Source organism: Hemicordylus capensis, chromosome 13 (assembly GCF_027244095.1).
Source record: "Hemicordylus capensis ecotype Gifberg chromosome 13, rHemCap1.1.pri, whole genome shotgun sequence".
Classification (NCBI taxonomy): domain Eukaryota; kingdom Metazoa; phylum Chordata; class Lepidosauria; order Squamata; family Cordylidae; genus Hemicordylus; species Hemicordylus capensis.
The window spans coordinates 17922998-17941518 of NC_069669.1; the positions used below are offsets into that span (position 1 = coordinate 17922998).

The 18521-nt window shown below is 45.3% G+C and overlaps 1 protein-coding gene across 8 annotated transcripts in view; it reads right to left on the reverse strand.

The window, feature by feature from the left end:
• TNRC18 (trinucleotide repeat containing 18) overlaps positions 1 to 18521 on the reverse strand; it is a 104979-nt gene that overhangs the window by 18665 nt on the left and 67793 nt on the right. For 7 of the 8 annotated variants that reach the window (XM_053275758.1, XM_053275759.1, XM_053275761.1 and 4 more), the window contains 7 exons: positions 18072 to 18244; positions 17053 to 17189; positions 16542 to 16670; positions 12568 to 12742; positions 11251 to 11614; positions 10253 to 10531; positions 1303 to 1530 (listed from right to left, as the gene is read on the reverse strand). In XM_053275758.1, the coding sequence (XP_053131733.1) occupies positions 1303 to 1530; positions 10253 to 10531; positions 11251 to 11614; positions 12568 to 12742; positions 16542 to 16670; positions 17053 to 17189; positions 18072 to 18244 (1485 nt within the window). The remainder of the gene's footprint in view (positions 1 to 1302; positions 1531 to 10252; positions 10532 to 11250; positions 11615 to 12567; positions 12743 to 16541; positions 16671 to 17052; positions 17190 to 18071; positions 18245 to 18521) is intronic. The other variant, XM_053275760.1, reaches the window with a different exon arrangement.

Consider the following 18521-nt stretch of genomic DNA (forward strand, 5'->3'; position numbering starts at 1 on the left):
GGCTCTTCAAGGTTTCAGGCAGGAGTCTCTCCCAGCCCTACCTGGAGATGCTGACAGGGAGGGAACCTGGGACCCTTCTGCTCTTCCATGGCCCTATCCCCTAAGGGGAATATCTTACAGCATGCGCATGTAGTCTCCCATCTAACTGCAAACCAAGGCAGGCCCTACTTAGCAAAGGGGACCATTCATTCTTGCTACCCCAAGACCAGCTCTCCTCCCAGTTTGGGAAACACCAATATAAAGTTATTGGGAAAACAAACCGGATCCAGCCCAGGTCTTATCCTAGCCCTGGACTGGAAGAGTCTGACAAAGCCCTGATGCAGCAGAGAGAGAGGCGGCAAGCTAAAAATAAGCCAGACTCCCATGGAAGACATCATTTTCCATTCCGAAACCCACTATAAATTCCATTATCATTTAATACATATTAATAAAGGGGTTTATAAATGGAGCCTTTTACAGAGCTGCCTGGCTGAGAAAGATGTTGCCCTGGGGGTAGTTCTGCAGCCACAGGAGCAGGAGGGAATTAAAAAGTGAAATTTCAATTATTCATGGGAGCCATGGGGGAGGGAGTCCAAGACAGATGCAGAGAGATGTCTCCAATGTCTTCAGCCCAACTCCCCCTCCCAGAATACTCCTTCTGCCTTCGGCACAACGTTGCTCCTGGCAGCGTTGCAAGAGATGCAGATGCCTTCTGCCTTGCTTCCTGTGTCTTGATAGCAGAGTGGAACTTCCGGGAGGACAAAGGAAGCGTCACCTAGCTCAGTCACAGCCTACTTCTTCGCCCTGCTTTGCAAAAAACTCCAGAGCCAAGGCAAGGGGCCTGGAAGGTCAAATTCCTCTCCCCCCTCTAGTGGGTGTCATTGTGGGCCCAAGGAAGGTCCAGGATCCCAGGCTGAAGAACCTGGCAAGCCCCCTTCACAGGGCCAGATGCAAAGGCATCCCAGAGGCCTCTGCAACTAAAAGAGCCCTCTGCCGCTTGGGTCGGGGGCAGGGAGAGGCAGATACTGCAGAGAATGGGGACTGGATGCAACCCATGGGCTGCCATTTTGGACTGGATGCAACCCATGGGCCGCCATTTTGCCATCCTTGATCTAGCTCATATTTTGAGATCTACCTCATCTCCTTTCCTGTGATTTCCACCCCACCCTGCCTGATTTTATGCCAGCCCGGCTGGGTTTTTGAAGCTCAGAGTTGGCCCGAGTTTGAGAAATTCCTGTTCTCAATGCCGGCTGCCAGGGACTGAACCCGGGACTTGCTCCATGCAAAGCGGGCACTCGACTGACTGAGCCGTGGCAGACCTACCCATCAGGCTCTGCCGCTCCTCCTTCTTCTTGGCCTTCTGCTTGGCCTCCAGCTGGACAATGGAAAGAGATGGTGGGATGAGGGGGCTGGGCAGAGCGCTCGCAGCAAACCTGGCAAGGAGCCCCAAGCCGCTCTCATCCAGCGTGGGGGGCGAAAGCCTCTCGTGGCCACCCACTCTATAGCCTTCCGCTTCTTCCTCTTCCTCCTCATCCTCTTCCGAGCTAGAATCTGGCATGGAGAAGACAAGACACCCATTACAAATCAGAACCGTGCAGCAGCTGGTCTGCCTTGCAGTCCCAGCATATCACATTCCCCCAAACACAATGTGAAGGGTGCTGGGGGTGGTGGTGGTTGGTTTTGTGTGTGTTCTGCTTGCTTGGAAGTTCAGAAGCCTTGCTTAGAAGAGGTTCTCAATAGAGAGAGAAAATGGGCACAGAATCATGGAGGATGAGGATTCTGGAACAACCCCACTGAGGATTTCTTGTGGATGAAAGAACAGAGTTATGTATTGCTGCATATAATATTCCAATATTACACAAAGACACACTCCCAACACCTCCATGGTCACACAGCTCACATAGGAAGCTATTTTATACAGAGTCAGGCCTTTGGTCTGTCTAGTTCAGTATCGTCTACCCTGTCTGGCAGTGGGTCTGAAAGGTTTCGGACAAGAGTCTTACCCAACCCTGCCTGGAGATGCTGCCAGGGATTGAACCGGCTGGGACCTTCCAGTGCAAGCATGCAGATGCTCTTCCACTGAGATTTGGTCCCATCCACTGAGGTTATTATCTGGCAGCACAGACATGTAGTCCCCCATCCCAATGCAAACCAGGGCAGACCCTGCTTAGCAAAGGGGATAATTCATGCTTGCTACTGCAAGACCAGCTCTCCTCCAGGTGATGTCCAAGCCACTTCCCCACCCCAACCTTTCTTAATCACTGCCAAAGCTTCTACATTGCCAAATGATCTAACGGAACCCAGTTGGCAGGAATTAGAGACAGGGCCTTTTCGGCTGTGGCCTCCTGGCTTTAGAATGCCCTCCCGAAAGAGCTCCGCCAAGCTCCCTCCCACAGCATCTTTAAGAAATAGCTAAAGACTCACCTCATTAGAGAGGTGTTTAAATATTTAATATGCATTTTATATCTGGTCAATTTTAACTTTTTATCTCGCAACTTTAAATCTTAACTGAGTCTTGCATCATGCAATTTTGCATCTACCAAACCTGTTTGAATGAGTTCAGAGCATCTAGAAAGAAACCTCTTGCATCATTCCCAAAATTACAAGCTTTGCAAAACTAAGAACAGAAATATTCACTCATGCTGAAATATGCTGCTTTCTAGAAAAACCTAAGAAGTCGGTCTGGATGTAATATTCTGATAGCCCACAATATTCCGACTCCAGCTTGCTTGTGTTTTGCATTAAAGTTCTCAAATAGCTGCACAGGATTTAACTGGACTACTTTTGCGTGCTTAAGGAAAATCATGCCCTGACACTCTGTCCACACCACTTTCAAAAATATTAGGCAGTCTACCACACACACAGACAGAAGATAAATACCTCCACATTCTCAAATATCATCAAACAGCTCTCTGCCCCACACTTTTCTTTCTTTCTTTTTAAGTGGCCAATGATAGTCATGTGCATCATGGTGCGCTTGGGGAGAACCCTAAATTAAGTGCAAGATAAAACCATACACACAAGGCCAAAGTAGACAGGGCATGAAATGCATTGTTGCATTTCTCTCTTTTATGTTTTTAACAAAAAGATAGCCTGCTGTGGAAGGACCCCAGTAGAGGGGATGGGATTAACCCTGGCGTTCTCAAACTCTGGTCCCCAGATGTTGCTGCACTATACGATTTCTTCCTCCAAATCGCTCCACCTTTGGCATGTACTCCACTGCAATCCAGTCTAACTGCATGTAGGCGAAATAACTGCACATTCTTCCCCTGATTTACCCCTGCCTAGTGGCTCCATCTCCAGCCCCTTCCCTTGTGCTAATGTCCTAGAGCAGGGATGAATAACTTTGGCCCTCTTGCAGATGTTGGCCCACAACTCCCAACCAGGGGTGGATTAAACCTTTTTGCCACCCACAGGCAAAAACCTCCCTTGTACTTTAATTTTATTTTATTTTTAAAGCAAAGGCAGTAGCTACAGAGAGGAGGGCCGAGGGGAAAGCTTCCCTTTTTGCCCTGTAAAGAATGCCGCTGCTGGTGGCAGGGAGGGAGGGAGGGTGGGTGGGGCTAAGGAGAGGAGAGTTCCCCCTCCTTACCTTGGAAAAGGCCACTGTGCCTCGGGATGGGGGGACGGCGAGTTCCTTCCAGCTCCCCTCTTCCCACGGGACTGACTCTGATGGCCTCTCTGCTGTGCCGCCCATTCCCGACCTTTCTCCACGTGCAGTCAGTCCCTCGGTAGGAGGGGAGCTGGAAGGAGCTCAACACTCCCCCATCCAGCTGCGCAGCAACCTTTTCAAAGGTAAGGAGGGGAACCTCTCCCCTCCTCCCCCCCCCAATCCACCCTCCCTGCAGCCACCATGCCCCATCCTGCTACCAGCAGCAGCGTTCTTTACAGGGCAAAAGGGGAGACTTTTCACTCCCCCTGCCCTGCAGTTATTGCCACCGCCCAGCAGTGTTTTTTGTTTAAAGGTAGAAGTGTGGGGTGACTTTCTCCTCCCCCTCCCCGCTCCAGCCACTGACACCCCCAGAGAGGGGCAGCAAAATTTGCCACTCCTCAAATTCTGCTACTGTAGTCAAATGCCCACTCCTCCTCTCTATCAATCTGCCACTGCTCATCCCTGATATCATCATCACATCATCCCTGACTATTGGCCACTGTGGCTGAGGATGATGGGTGTTGTAGTCAAATGCCCACTCCTCCTCTCTGTCAATCTGCCACTGCTCATCCCTGACATCATCATCACATCATCCCTGACTATTGGCCACTGTGGCTGAGGATGATGGGTGTTGTAGTCAAATGCCCACTCCTCCTCTCTGTCAATCTGCCACTGCTCATCCCTGACATCATCATCACATCATCCCTGACTATTGGCCACTGTGGCTGAGGATGATGGGTGTTGTAGTCTAAGAACAGCTGGAGAGCCAAAGCCCTTTCAGATATACATTCTTGCTCTGGGTAACCTTCTGCCTCCCTGTCCCACCCACTCCCCTTTTCTCTTCCTTGTTTCATTTTCTAGGTTGCAAGCCCCTTGTGGCAGGGACCTGTCCTTCTGTACTTTGTAAAGTGCCATGCACTCTCACCATAATGCCATAATAAAAGCAGAAATCAGTTAGCATAAACCATATAAACAATTGCTCACTACCGCCCTTATGGAACCCTTGAATTAATTTCTTAGTCTTTAAGGTACCACAAGACACTTGAGTGTCAACTACATCAACCAAACGTCTTTCTCTGTCAAGCCATTCATGTTCTCTCTTATCCCTGGACCACAAGAACTAGTAAGCCATCCGTTTAAAACAAATGAAAGGCAGCAGTTCTTGGCAGGCAAACAATCTTATGGGCTGCATATAATCCTGTGTGACACAAGTTCTGATAATTAAGGACAAGTTTCCTTGCAGTACTGTCAATTCAGTACCAAAACTTTAACAGCTCTTTGTGTTTATTTTTTTTTAATGGCTGCGTTGTTTTGTTTCCTACAGCATTAAACGTTATGGAAACAATAGCTTAGTTAAATAACAGACAGACATTTGTTAAGTTACCACAGATAAATGCAACAAGACGACTGAGAAAAGCATGGGCAAGGGATGAGGGGAGAAATGCACATTTAAGATTAATTTTGTATTGTTAAATATATATATATATATATTATATATATTATAGCAAACATTGCATGGTTTTGTCATATCGCCGAGCAGACCAACAGCACACAAAGCTGGCTAAGTGCAGGCAGACTTCAGACAGCTACGGGGTCCTCCACACCTGGCTGAGTTAGGGCTGTCCAAATTCCAGTAATTTGGGGGGGTTTACTTCAGAAGATCAAACATGTCTGCAAAATGCATACACTTCTAGTATTCTTTTCATTTGTGCTTCATGCTGCTGACTCCAGAAACGCATTTTTCATGATTTTTTTCTTAAAAGACCTTCAGATCAACCCTAGGAAGCAGGGCTGCTCAACTTCAGCCCTCCAGCTGTTTTTGGACAAACACCCCCCCCCGCCCCCACCAAATCCCCAGCCACAATGGCCAATAGACAGGGATTGTGGGAGCTATAGGCCAACATCTGCAGGAGGGCCAACGTTGAGAGCCCTGCAGGATAAATAGCTAGATTCTCAACGTTGGGTCCCCAGATGTTATTGGACTTCAACTCCCATAATCCCCAACCAAAGGCCACTGGAGCTGGGGATTATGGGAGCTGAAGTCCAATAACATCTGGGGACCCAACGTTGAGAATTCCTGCTAGAGAGTGTGTGTAGAATGATAAAGTAGGAAAGAAATGAGTGGGAAGCCTGGTTCTGATCTTGGAAGGGCTCTCGCTATTGCCATCTGAGTGCTGCAGAACTTATTTTAGATGGGTTTTCCTAAAGCATAAATGTTTTTAGCTGTATAAAGGACTGAACTGCATGCTGTAAGCAGCAAGCCAAGGGCAATTGTATTTTTTATTTCTCTTAAGCCAGAAAAGGAGTGAGGGATTCTGCAGCATTCATACCGTCTTTGCCAGAAAATGGTAAACGACTCAATAGAGAGGGTTTGGGGCAGTGTCCCCTGTAACAGGGATTCCCAGATGCCGTTGATTACACCCCCCAGTATCCTTGGCTGCAGTGGCCTTTGGCTGGATATTATAAGAGTTGTAGTCAACAACAACTGAGAATCCCTGTTAGAAGGAACACTGGTTTTGTTTGCTTGTTTTTTTAAAAAAACGCTGGTGCTGCATTGTGATTCAATGCTATGCCTTCTGTTCTGGAAGTCAATCAAAATGTGTGCAGGCTGGCTGTGAGAGGGAAGGCACTCAGCACATGAACAGAGGCAATCTCAGTGGTCTCCATATTCCAGAGCTGAACCCTGGTTCGAAACTGCAACTGTGGGAACACAGAGCTTCATTTCAAGAGAAGCTGCAAAGAGAGGTTGCTGAGAAGCAGAACTCTTCTGTAAGAAACGGGACCCTGCTCTAGACACACAACAGAATTAGGTGGTAAAGTCCTGAGGTGGCAGAATGGGCTGTACCAATTCAGATTGCACATGGGGCATCACGTTTCTGAATGCTCCCCTCCCCTTTATTTTAATCCCTGCAAATCCCATATTTACCCCAATAGAAGATGACTCTGAATTTAAGATGACCCCTTAAAAAGTACAGGTTAATTCTTTATATCTGTATTCACCCCAAAGGATGAGGTCTCTGAATTTAAGATGACCCCACAGTTTCTAACATCAAATAACTTGGGGAAAACCTAGTCCTGGATTCAGGTAAACATAGTGGAAATGAACACTGCAAGGGGAGAGGGCTAGCTAGCACCTCTCTCCCTGACATGCTAGATTTTACATGCAGGGCGGTTTTTACATGAAGGAGCATTCAGAAACGGCATGGCATTCCCCACCTGTTGTCTGAAGTGGTAATTTGGGATTCTGCCACCACATTTCGCTTCAGGAATCAAAATGCATCTAACGAATGGAAGTCACCTTCAGATGACAACATCCTACTTCTCGTTCAAAGGAAAATGGAGTTCCACTTAATATTTGTGCTTAATATTTTTTAATTTTTAAGGAAAGAAATTAGCCTCACTGAGAAAAGTTTGGTGTCTTCTCTTAGTGCAGGAGTTCTCAAGCTTGAGTCTCCAGATGTTGCTGGACGACAATTCCCATCATCCCTGGGGATAATGGGAGTTGTATGTTTGATCTAAGATCGTAAATAAACAATAACAAATAAATGGGAGTTGTAGTCCCATTGTAGTCCAGCAACATCTGGGGACCCAAGCTTGAGGATCACTACTTTAGTGGGGAATATCTCTGCTGCCATTTGCATCGGGCAGTGGGGTTCCTCCCTCAGGGACAATTTCAAGAATTGTGATGTCTTTCTGGAGTCCTCAGCAAAAAGTTATCTGTTATGAGTAAAAGCCTCTTTGTGGCAAAAGAAAACAGGTACAGAATCATCCTCAAGTTTTATTTAATAAATCAAACCCTGCCCCCCAATTTTTTTTCATTTCCAGCATGTCAGTGTCGTAACCAAATGGGGTAAACCTAAGCCCGCAAAACTGCCGAGATTTAAAGAGGAAATAAAGGAAAAAGGTTTTTTTGCCTACCTACATAGTAAGGTTCAGGTTCATGCTTAGGGACCCATCGCTGAGCAGTGTCTGCCCTACTCCAAGCCAATCGCTTTGCTTCTTTAGCGGAGCACGAGAGCAAATGCAAGAGACCGAGATAGACACTCAAAGCATCATGGGTAGGGGTCAGGGGTGAAAGGGTTGGCCAAGCAGCTGCAAGGAGAGAGCGAGCACGCTGGAAAAGCTGAGGTTATTAATGGTTTTAGTAATCAGGGAACGCCATTAGAAATGCTATTACCCAAATATCCCTTAACAAGTAAAACCAGAAAAGAAAAGAAAATGTTATATGCATTTGCAAAAATATTAAATATTCCTCCCTTCCTCCCACCAAGATGCCTCCCTTCCCATGTTTCCTTAACAGGATTCCCAGATGTTGTTGACTACAACTCCCATAATCCCCAGCCAAAGGCCACTGCAGATGAAGATGCTGGGAGGAGGTGTAGTCAACAACATCTAGAAATCCCTGTTACAGGGGACACTTCTTCCTCCCCAAAACATTTGTGGAGTTCTGTTCTCATCACTGAATGACACGTCATATGCAAAAATTCTGGTCTACAAATACACAACCTATTCCCCTGAATCCTCTCTCATGAAAAGGAGGTCACACGAAAATAGGAAGTGGGTGGACTTCCAAGATAAGCTAAATTCATTGGCTGAAATCCAGACTAGGTTATTCAAGAGCACTACCCAAATTACTCTAAATGACTACTGAATTTCAATAGGGCTACTCAGGAGTAATTTAGTCTGGATGTCAGCCACTCTTTGATTGTCGAGAGCAAAAAATCAGACGAAATAAAAAAGCCACCAGGAAATCTAATCTAGCTTGTAACATAGTATATGTTTTTTTTAAAACTCCCAGCATATTTTTTTTTAGTTTCCAAAAATACAACAGCAGAATATAGGGAGGGATATCATATTGAACTTGAAATTACTTTTAAGTCTTGCCCGCCCACCCACCCTTTTTTTGGTGGAAGATACTTTTCACCTTCTTTCTTTTCTCTAATTTTTAAAAATGGTTTCTCTTCATTCAACGCTGTCATTTCTTTCAAATTTCTTTAAAAATATACTTCTGTGAGGTTATTTCAGAACCATTTAAAAGGGGGATTCTGTTTTATAGCTCTTGTGCCATATTTTGATTACCAATATTGAACGAACTCGACTGGGAGCAAAACGAGGTTAAAAAGAAAATCAAGAGCCATCAACGGCCTTCTGTGACCACAAGGAGGACTTTACGGCAGCCAGTTCAATCGTCAGATAAACCTTTTGCTGGTAATGACTGTGGATGACATCTCCCTTCTCTTTTGCTTAACATACAGTTAAGACAAGCTGCATTCTCATGGGACCCAAGTCTCCAAGTCTGAGGGCTCAGTCAAATGACCTTTCCCTATTATTATTATTATTTAATGAGTGTGCTCTAAAAGAGGGGGGGGACACCCTTGTCATGTAGAGGTACAGTCCCAAGTATTCTTCTTCCCCCTCTCTCTCCCTCTCCCTCTCTCTCTGTCATTTTCCCACCTTCACCAGGGAGAAGGAAGCTAACAAAAAGTAGATTTTTAAAAAAGAGAGATTTCTTACAAATCTCTCTCCTACAATGGGATTATATTTAGTTAGTAATTTATTTGCCCTTGCACATTTGTTGCAAAGTTTGAAATATTCATAAGCCACTTGATTATTTTTTTAAAAAGCAGAATTAATAAGGGAAAAGGCCTTGGTTTTGTTTTTTTTGGGGGGGAGGGATTTAATAATGATTATATCCCGATGGTAACTGACAAAGAAAAAATGAGCTTCATTTTATAGAATTAAGCTGTTTGGGGATGCAAAAATTACCAAGATTATTGATTTTCCATTTCTCTACCTCTACCAAAGTACTTAAAAAAAAAAAAAGTACCGGGGGGGGGAATCCCCCACCTTTAATAATTTATGCATAATATACCAAGCTGTGCTTGATTTAAAAGAAAGGAGCGATGGACGTGAACGTTTGCTTTTCCTCCTGGAAAATAAAGCACCTTAGAGAATTGGAAGTCAGGGATATTTGAATAATAGAGATTGCATCGCAATTTGTTAATTCTTTTTTCTAAGTCTTTGGAGTGATGAAGGACAGCGAGATGAAGTGAAGCGGCAAGCTAATCACCTAGTGAGAGACACAGCAAGAGAGACAAGGCAGACGGGTTTAGTTAGAAACAAACTGGATACTTTTAATACAAAGCTTGGTACCAAATTGCAGTACAAACATCAAGGGGGCACTCCCACACAACAAGTATTCTAATTTACAAACTTCCTCCTGAGCCTCTACACATGCCAAAATGAAATTTAAAAAAATTAAAAAGCCACATACAACAGTGATGGCAACAAGAGATGAAGGGTCAAAAAAAAAAAAAAAAAAGAGGAGGGAAGAAAGAAGGGCAAAAGGGAGGCCCTTAGTGAAGACTAAGCCTCCAGTTGATATAAAAGCTTTTAGAAAAGCCAGCCAATAATAAAATAATAGTGTGACACAAGCAACTTTTGTATACCTATATAAAAAAGTAAACTTGGAAAATAGGCCATAAAGATGGACATCCAAGATGGCCGACTGAAGGTCCATCCAAGATGGCCGACCACAGCACCATCCCCCCCAATTCCCACGCTCTCTCACTCACTCAAACATGGACGCTTTTGTTTTGTGTTGCGTTATAATCTAGTAACCTTGATCAAATGAGTCCTCCGATGAATCACTGAACGACGATCCAGCTTCGGCCTCTCTGGGCAGCAAACAAAACTGTGGCTTCCGGCTGCCAGCCAACTTAGATTTGAGAGTTCTAGGGGCAGTGATGCCCTTCTTGGCCATCTTGAGGCCTCCAGGGAGCCTGCTGCTCTTTGGGGCCACCACGCTGTAGAGGCCAGGGGGTCTCATTCTGGAGCGGGATGGAGACTGAGGAGGCCACTCATCTTCCAAGGATTCGTCGTCTTCTTCAGAGTCTGTATCTGCAGTCAAAGTGCCTATTAGTATTGTCCTTTTCTTTTCTTTTTCAAGGTAGGCCACTATATTATGTTGTTTAGCACTGCACTTTTAAAAAACCTATTGCGGAATATCAGTTATTACCACGGCAGCATTGAGGAAAAGCTTACTATATAATGCCCAACTCACAGATTACTGGGGTGGTGTGGCTGCTGCTACCCCATGGCTTCAGCCCACGCAGCTCTCTTCATGCCTACAGTGAACCACCATGTGACTCAGGTGAATTTCTTTGCTTCTTCCCACACAAACGATGCCTGTTTACAGGGGTCAGCGATTCTGGCATGAGAGGGAATCTCATACTTCTCTCAATTAGGTGTGTTTCCTTGATAGACCTTTACTAGAAATAGCGTGGGATACAACCATGGAGAGCAGCGACCATGCTGCTCCAGTAATGTATGAACTGGACCCAGGAGAATACAATGTCGAAAACGTATTTTTCCTCCTCTTCCCATCTACAAAAGAGTTCATAGAATTCAGCGGAGGCAGAATCTCAATTACATCCATTGTTGAACAGAAAATCTTCCCTTCATTTTGAGACAACTCATTCCTACAATCTCTCAAGTAGGTCTAGAACATAAAGCAGTTGCCTTAACTGCCACTATAAGGCTTTAGAGATTAAACCTTTACTTCTAACAAAACCAATCAGAAACACACAGGAGCAGAAAAGAAAATCCCAGCTACTTACTGTAGGAATAGCTGCTAAGTTCAGATATTGCTGGTGAACTGGAAACCTTCAGGTGACCCTTGACTTTCAGCCCCACCTCCATCTTCTTCACTTTGGCAGCCATTTTATTTTTACCTTCTTTGGAGGCTTTCAGCGAGAAGCTCAGGGATTTGGCCAGGTTCTTCTTTTCATCCTTGCTGAGCAAGGCCTCGTGGGGCGACAGGTATCTGGGGCCGCCGCCTCCGCCATTTTTCTGCTTCCCAGCAGAGCTGTCTGCAAACTTAAAAGGGGATTTCAACTTGTGCCTGGTGATAGACAGGGCTTTGTCAAGCTTGCTCACCAGCTGCTCCTGATCCGAAGCCAGCTTCTTCTTCTTAATCTTTAACTGCAGGAGGAGGACAAGCAACGAGCAGAAGTGAATTCACTGCAGAAACTCTTGGCTCTCTCTTCTATGTGTGACTACACTTCATTTCAGTGGCTTTCGAACTCTGCCTTAAGGGAACCCTCTGCACATCAACCTGTCTGCTAAGGAACCTGAGTGTTGCAAAGAATTCTGGGGCATCCTCTAAGACATATGCTTGATTCAGATGAGACGGCTGTCAGTCCTGTTGGGCCTCACCAACATCTTCAAGATGTGCAAATGGCTGGTAATGGTTAGCAAGCTATCTTGCAAGGATCCTTGTCTGCCATTTTTATCTCCTTCTTAAAGAACTCCTGATGAACTTTCAAGGCACCTCAAAGTTCTCCAGAGACAGTTTGAAAAGCACTGATTTAGCTATATGAAATCACAAACCTATACTCTAAGGCTGAATGAGATTACAGGTGAGAATGTGAGATTTGGACATGGGTGATCCAAGTTCAAATCTATCTGTGAAGCTCACTTGGTTGGGCAATCAGACAAGATTCTGTTTCAGTCCAACTTGACTCCCAACTCATGTACCAAATACCTGTGATAAGCATAAAGCTATAAAGATTATTCAAGAATAACTAGACTCTGGCTGCAGTCCATATGATCATTTATGACAGGAAACTGTCACCACATTGTGATATTTTTCTGACGAAGCTTCCTTTCGAATGCACCCCTATATGGCCTACTTCACTTCCTGAAGAGTGCTTTGACCTTTATATAGATTGAGGTTCAAAATAAATCTGATGAATGTGGAGTGGTATTCACAAGAAGGCTTCGCCATGAAAAACCAGCAGGGTAATCATCATCTGGTGACACTTCCCTTTGACAAATGATTATGTATACTCAAACCTAAGCCTAGAGTAGAAATATCGTTATTGCCACTATCCATCCTGCTTCAGGCACAATGTCACAAGGTCAGAAGCACCAACCTCACTGGAAAAGTTTGCCAACACGTCTTGCTCATCCCAACTGCGGTTCCTGGCTTTCGCCTTCTCACTTCGGCTCACCATGTCCTCTTCCTCGTCAAGGAGTATACCCCTGTGCCTCTTCCTTGTTCCTTCACCTGTTTCCGAGTCTTCAGAGAGCAGCAGGGATCTGCTCAGCCTAAAAACCAGACAAAAGGAATCAGTCACTGGGTACCAGCATCATTTCTTTGCAAAACTGCAGAAGTAAACAGAAGATAAATGGAAGATCCGTGAAGCATCCCTGTGACACAGTCCAAAGCTTTGAGTAGCAGCCTCGGCTATTTTGTGTTCCCAAAATAGAAGGCCAGAGAAATTTATGTAAGAACGATAATTTACACAAGACTTGCTGGATCGGGTCCAAGGCCTTTTGAGTCCAGCATTCTGGACCTAGAGTGGGCCTCTGGAAAGATCACCAGCAGGAGATGAAGGCATGCCCCTCCCCCTGCTGTTGCTCCCTGAAACACACACTCAGTGGCATCCTAACTCTGAACTTGGTGGTAACCTATAGCCATCAAGATTACAGCCATTGATAGACCTGTCTTCCAGAATTTATCTAAGCCCCTTTTAAAGCCATCCAAGCTGGTACCATCACCATATTCCATAGTCGGGAATTCTACAGATTAATTATGCACTGTGTGAAAAAGCACTTCCTTGTTAGTCCTACACTTCCTGACAATCAGTTTCATGGGATGACCCCTGGAGTGCTGTGAGAGAAGGAGAAAAACCTCTCTCTATCTACTCTCTCCAGACCATACATAATTTTATAAACCTCTACCATGTCTCCCCTTAGTTGCTTTTACACCAGTGGACAATGAGTGACTCCAGTGTGAAGATAAATCATGGAGAGACCTCTGATTTCTGGAATATTACAGCAGAACTAGCAGAATGTCCATCAGGGGGATGGTTAGGGCAATGGAGGCTGCTAGTATTTATACCCAGAAGTGGCCAATCACAAGGCGGGCTTCATACTGCCTAACCTATCACAGGGGCCAATATTGTCATCTCTATATTCCCTTCTTTGCCTCAAGAGGGCACTGAGGTCTGATCATATACTGTCCTAGGCAGCTGATGAACCAAGGTCCCAGCCTCAGGCCAAAAGGTTCCTAGTTCAAGCCCCAGAATCCTTCTCAGAGAGTGAAGGTTCACACTACCATTCCTTTTTCTTTCTGGAATCCTTTTGTCCATGGAGAACTGAATTACCAAGCTGATTGGCAGCTCTTGTGGTAAGAAACCCTTTGTCACAGCAAGGCCACAGCTCAGAGAAGCTTGCTTCGTGTACATCAGAAATCAATATTCTGCAGAGAGGAGTGTCTAATTCAACATTCTTGCAAATGTAATTCCAGTCTGATGATTTAAAGACAGCAAAACTCTATCCAGAATAGGCAGAAATGGTAGCTATTTATTCCAGAGAGCCTATCTGCAATAAAGTAAGGTATTCTTGGGACTTTGTCATCTTGGTGCTTAAAACTACAATTTAAAAATGCTGTGACAAAATAAAAAGAAATCCTTCACCAGCAAGAACAGCAGAATTCTGCAATCTGTGAATAATACAAATCAAGCCATTTGCTTGTTTTGGTTATTTGGCATGATTTTGTTCTGCTTTTTCTAGTAATGAGGATGGGCAAGAAGTTAATGTGGGGAAATCCTCCCCACTCCTGATTTCTTAAAATAGTTAACATTTTGTTGAAAGGCAGTCTAGAAATAAAAATAAATCCTACTCAGCTCAGACTGTTTTTTGCAATTACACTAGGTTTCCCCTGCATATTTTCAAATCTATTTTCATAGTCTTAAGAACTATTTAGCTTAAAAAAAAATACATCTGAAAAATTCCAGGACGCCAGATTTGTATTTATATCAATTTCTGTACTTGTGCGGTACAGTTCCAGAAAGCACTGGTAATCTCTCCTACGTTGAAAATAGTGGAAATAGCAGAAATGGAGGAAGCAGAGGACCCAGTGCAGCCTATATAGAATCAGAATGAGGGAGTTTAACCCTTGTTTTTGAGGACATTGCTCCTTTAATATTTCCATCATATTTGTATGTTCTCTCTCTCTCTCTCTCTCTCTCTCACACACACACACACACACACACTTCCAGATATCAATGACTTTCTTAAGCTTTTCAAGTTATGAATTCAGATAAGCAAAACACAAATGAGGGAGGATGAGTGGGCAAAGACACACAAGACAGGTAGCAAGAGACAGACAGGCAAAGAGGGGCGGGCACCAAACTGCCCTTTAAGCCCGTGGTGGCGCTGCTGAGGCTCACCACTAGCTCTACCAAGGGAAAGGACTCATGACCCAGTCCACAAAATCCAGTCCAATAGGGATTCTCCTGCATTAGCAAAAAAGCTGGAAAATAAGCCAAAACGGTCCAGGCAGCTAGGCAGAGGAGAAGCAAAATTCAGATTTCATCCACTAGAGAGTTAAGGCAGAAGCAGAGGAGCAAGCACCACAAACAGGGCACAGCAAGACCAAGACGCTCCTATACAGATTCATGGTGAACATGGGGGACTCTTTCAAGAAACCAACAGTGCCCAGCAACCATTGTCAGAATCAGGACCTCACACACAAGCAAACGGCCTGCTTTATCTGCTGCTTGCCTGTATTGTCACACAACATCTGTCTTTCCATCCCATGCTGTTCATTCTACATCCCCTCAGCACCACGGCAGTTGTCCCACTGCACTGACACATGCTGTACTCTGGCGCAAGCCACCGTGCGACGAGCCATAGCACCACACGCAATGACCCTGCTGTCCAATCGGCATGCAACCGCCAACTCAACGCCACGTGGAAAGAGAGCTGCTGTGTGGGGTGGAGACTAGGGCTGGGCATCTGACCCATCCAGAAGGATTTGGTCAACCGACCCGTCAAATATTGTCAAATAGTGGCCAAGGAGTCTTAAAGCATTAACTTGGTTAGGATAGCAACAAAAAAGTTCACACGATCATGAAGAGGATAGGAGATGCCTCCTACCCGAGTTCCGGAGCTGAGCGTGCTCCCATTTTCCGACTGTCTGTGAGTAAAAAGCAAGGTAGGAGGGGAAGAAAGTGATGGTCTGCTAAGCGGCAGTTGGGTGGGAGGGCTTTCCGTCCTACCTTGTTAAAGTCCTGGGTGCAGATGCTAGGTAGGACAAAGTCCTCTGACACAGCTGACGCTTAGCACACTATTCCGGGCAGTGCCTCTCTAACCTTGTTTTTAACTCACCGACAATGAGGAAACAGGAGCATGCTCAGCTCCTGAAACAGGGTAGGAGGCATCTCCTACCCTATTTGTGTTCGTGTGAACTGCCTTAATGAATGAAGTAACAGGTTTGATTCTAATTATATAATTATAAAACCAAATTCAAAACCAAATTATTAACTGTTCTTGTGAAACAATGAAATTCACTTTTAAAAATTGTAATGAATTATTACAACTTTTAATAAGAAACCTTACTCGAACAGGTAAGATTTCTATAAATATAAAGGATGCACTCAACAGTTCTGTTTGCCTTTTATCCTGGAATGCCAGATTTAGCCTATAGTTCTATTTTTTTAAAAAACGAAACAACAGATTAAAGCAATTAATAGTAACTTTTTTAAAAGCCAGTTTTCAAAGGCTATTGTGCTAAGGATACACTTTAGTAATTGTGCTGAGCAGGCCTACACAATCGCATTCTCGGCTTCACAGAAGATTTGACAATAATTGGCCATGGTCAAACAGCACGCAGACAACCAACTCAGGGGTCCTCAAACGTGGGTCCCCACATGTTGTTGAACTACAACTCCCATGATTCCTAGCCGTCAGACACTGTGGGTGGGAATGACGGGAGTGGTAGTCCTACATCATCAGGGAACTCAAGTTTGAGAACGCTTGAACTAACCAGTCGCTGGACTGGTGCGCCAACCCTAGCGGAGACCCAGCTGCACCCAGCTTCCCCACATTCCAGCCTTACTTTCCACTCCTGCCGTCACTCTTCCCTCTCTCCTTAGGGGGCGACAGGGCACTCGATCCATGCTTCCTCTTCCTGGGCCTTCCTGGGCCTCGTCGCGCCAAGCTTCTACTTTTCTCGTCATGCTTTTCCCTTTAAAAAAACCACACGCTTCACCGTTAACCAAAAGCAACGAAAACATAACATTAAAAAGAGAGAAGGAAATAAAGAGGGGACCCGTTGGAAAGAAAACTAGAAGAAACCGAAAACAACTCCAGAGCCTCAGGCTCTAAACCTCTACTCTGACCTACACCAATCCAAATTCTCCAAGAAGGCCAACAAATCCAAAATGCGGCTAGCCTGTGCCATGAGGTAGCTGCTCCATATTCAATGCTTTGCAAAGCCTGATTCAGCACACTGACGTTCCAAGGGTGGGACAAGAAAGGCTGAGAAAGAGCAGGTCTAAAGACAGCAATGGTGCCCGACCAGCCAGCCACAAGAGGCAGCAGTCTCAGAAGGTATCCAGGTGACTTACTCAGAGTCCCTCCGGCGCTGCAGTTTCACCAGTTCCCTCTGCTTTTCCTTATACCTTCTCTGAAGCTCAGCCAGCCTCATCCTGTAGTCCAGCTCCATCGCATCCATGTTCTCAATGGCCGATTTGATGGAGTACATCTGAGATGAGGAAGGGAAGCAGCCAGTAAGGATGTAGGAGGGGAGAGCAAGGAAGTAAAGGGGTACAGGACATAGACAAGAAGAATGTCAAGAAGAAGTAAGGTATAAGAATAGCTTTGGAAACGAAGGCCAGCCGTTTTTGGACTGCAACTCCCATAATCCCCAGCCACAATGGCCAATCATCAGGAATTATGGGAGTTGTAGTCTAAATCTGCAGGAGGGCCAAAGTTGTGCAGCCTTGGTCTACTGTCAGTGACTTCTCCAAAGTTTCAGGCAGGAGTCTCTCCCAGCCCTACCTGGAGATGCTGCCAGGGAGTGAACCTGGGACCTTCTGCATCAGGGTTCCCTCTAAGGTGTATGCATGTACGCACGCTCATGAGTTTTTTTATGTCTGCTCAGTTAATTTTAGATCCCGCTCAGGTTGAATCAGGATGGTCCCACTCTAAATGCACATGCACACACAATGCCTTGATCCAGCCACCCAGAACAAAATTCATTCTGCACACAAATGACATAATTTAGAGAGATCACTGTTCTGCATGCAAGCAGATGCTCTACCACTGAGCTACGGCCCCATCCCCTAAGAGGAAGACCTTACAGCAGACAGTGTTCACATGCAGTCACCCATCCAAATGCAAACCAGGGCAGACTCTGCTTAGCAAAGGGGCCAATTCATGCTTGCCACCAGAAGGCCGTTCTCTTCCCCAAAGCTATGTCAACTTGTAACACCATGTGCCCTGATTTATAGTGCATCATTAAATTTCGCTTTACTCCACTTGTTCAGTAACTTTAATAAAATGAAGGAGGATTTGAGCCACTCAGTTTCCCTTTGATTTTGCACTAAATCCCCCTGCCCTGCACACACACATGTGGACTACTCACTGGTTCATCTTTCTTGTGCATCCAGCTGTACGTTTTGTTGGGATTCAGCTCTCTAGGCAGACGAATGTTTTTCAGACTATCCATAAAGGGGGTTGAGAGGACTTCCATCAGCATTTGGGTGCTGGCAGCTAAGAGGCTCTCCAGGGTTGGTCGGACTGGGAAACTCTCCAGACCTGTTTAAGAGAGATTTGGGATCCCCTTATTAGAACACAGATGAGTAACCCACAGGTAGGCACGAAGGAGACAGCCCAAGTCACTCACAGGGACGTCATGGCCTAGTTCAGGCAGTGCTTGGCATTCTCTCCCTGATTTCTTGGTTCACCACGGTAAAGCACCAGGGGGTTCAGGCCAAGGAATCTAGTAGAGGATTCAGGAAGCCGACTCTCTGCTTCACTGGGGTAGCTCTCAGGCAGAGAGGGCTCTGGTTTTGCCTTCACCTTTCCTCTCAAA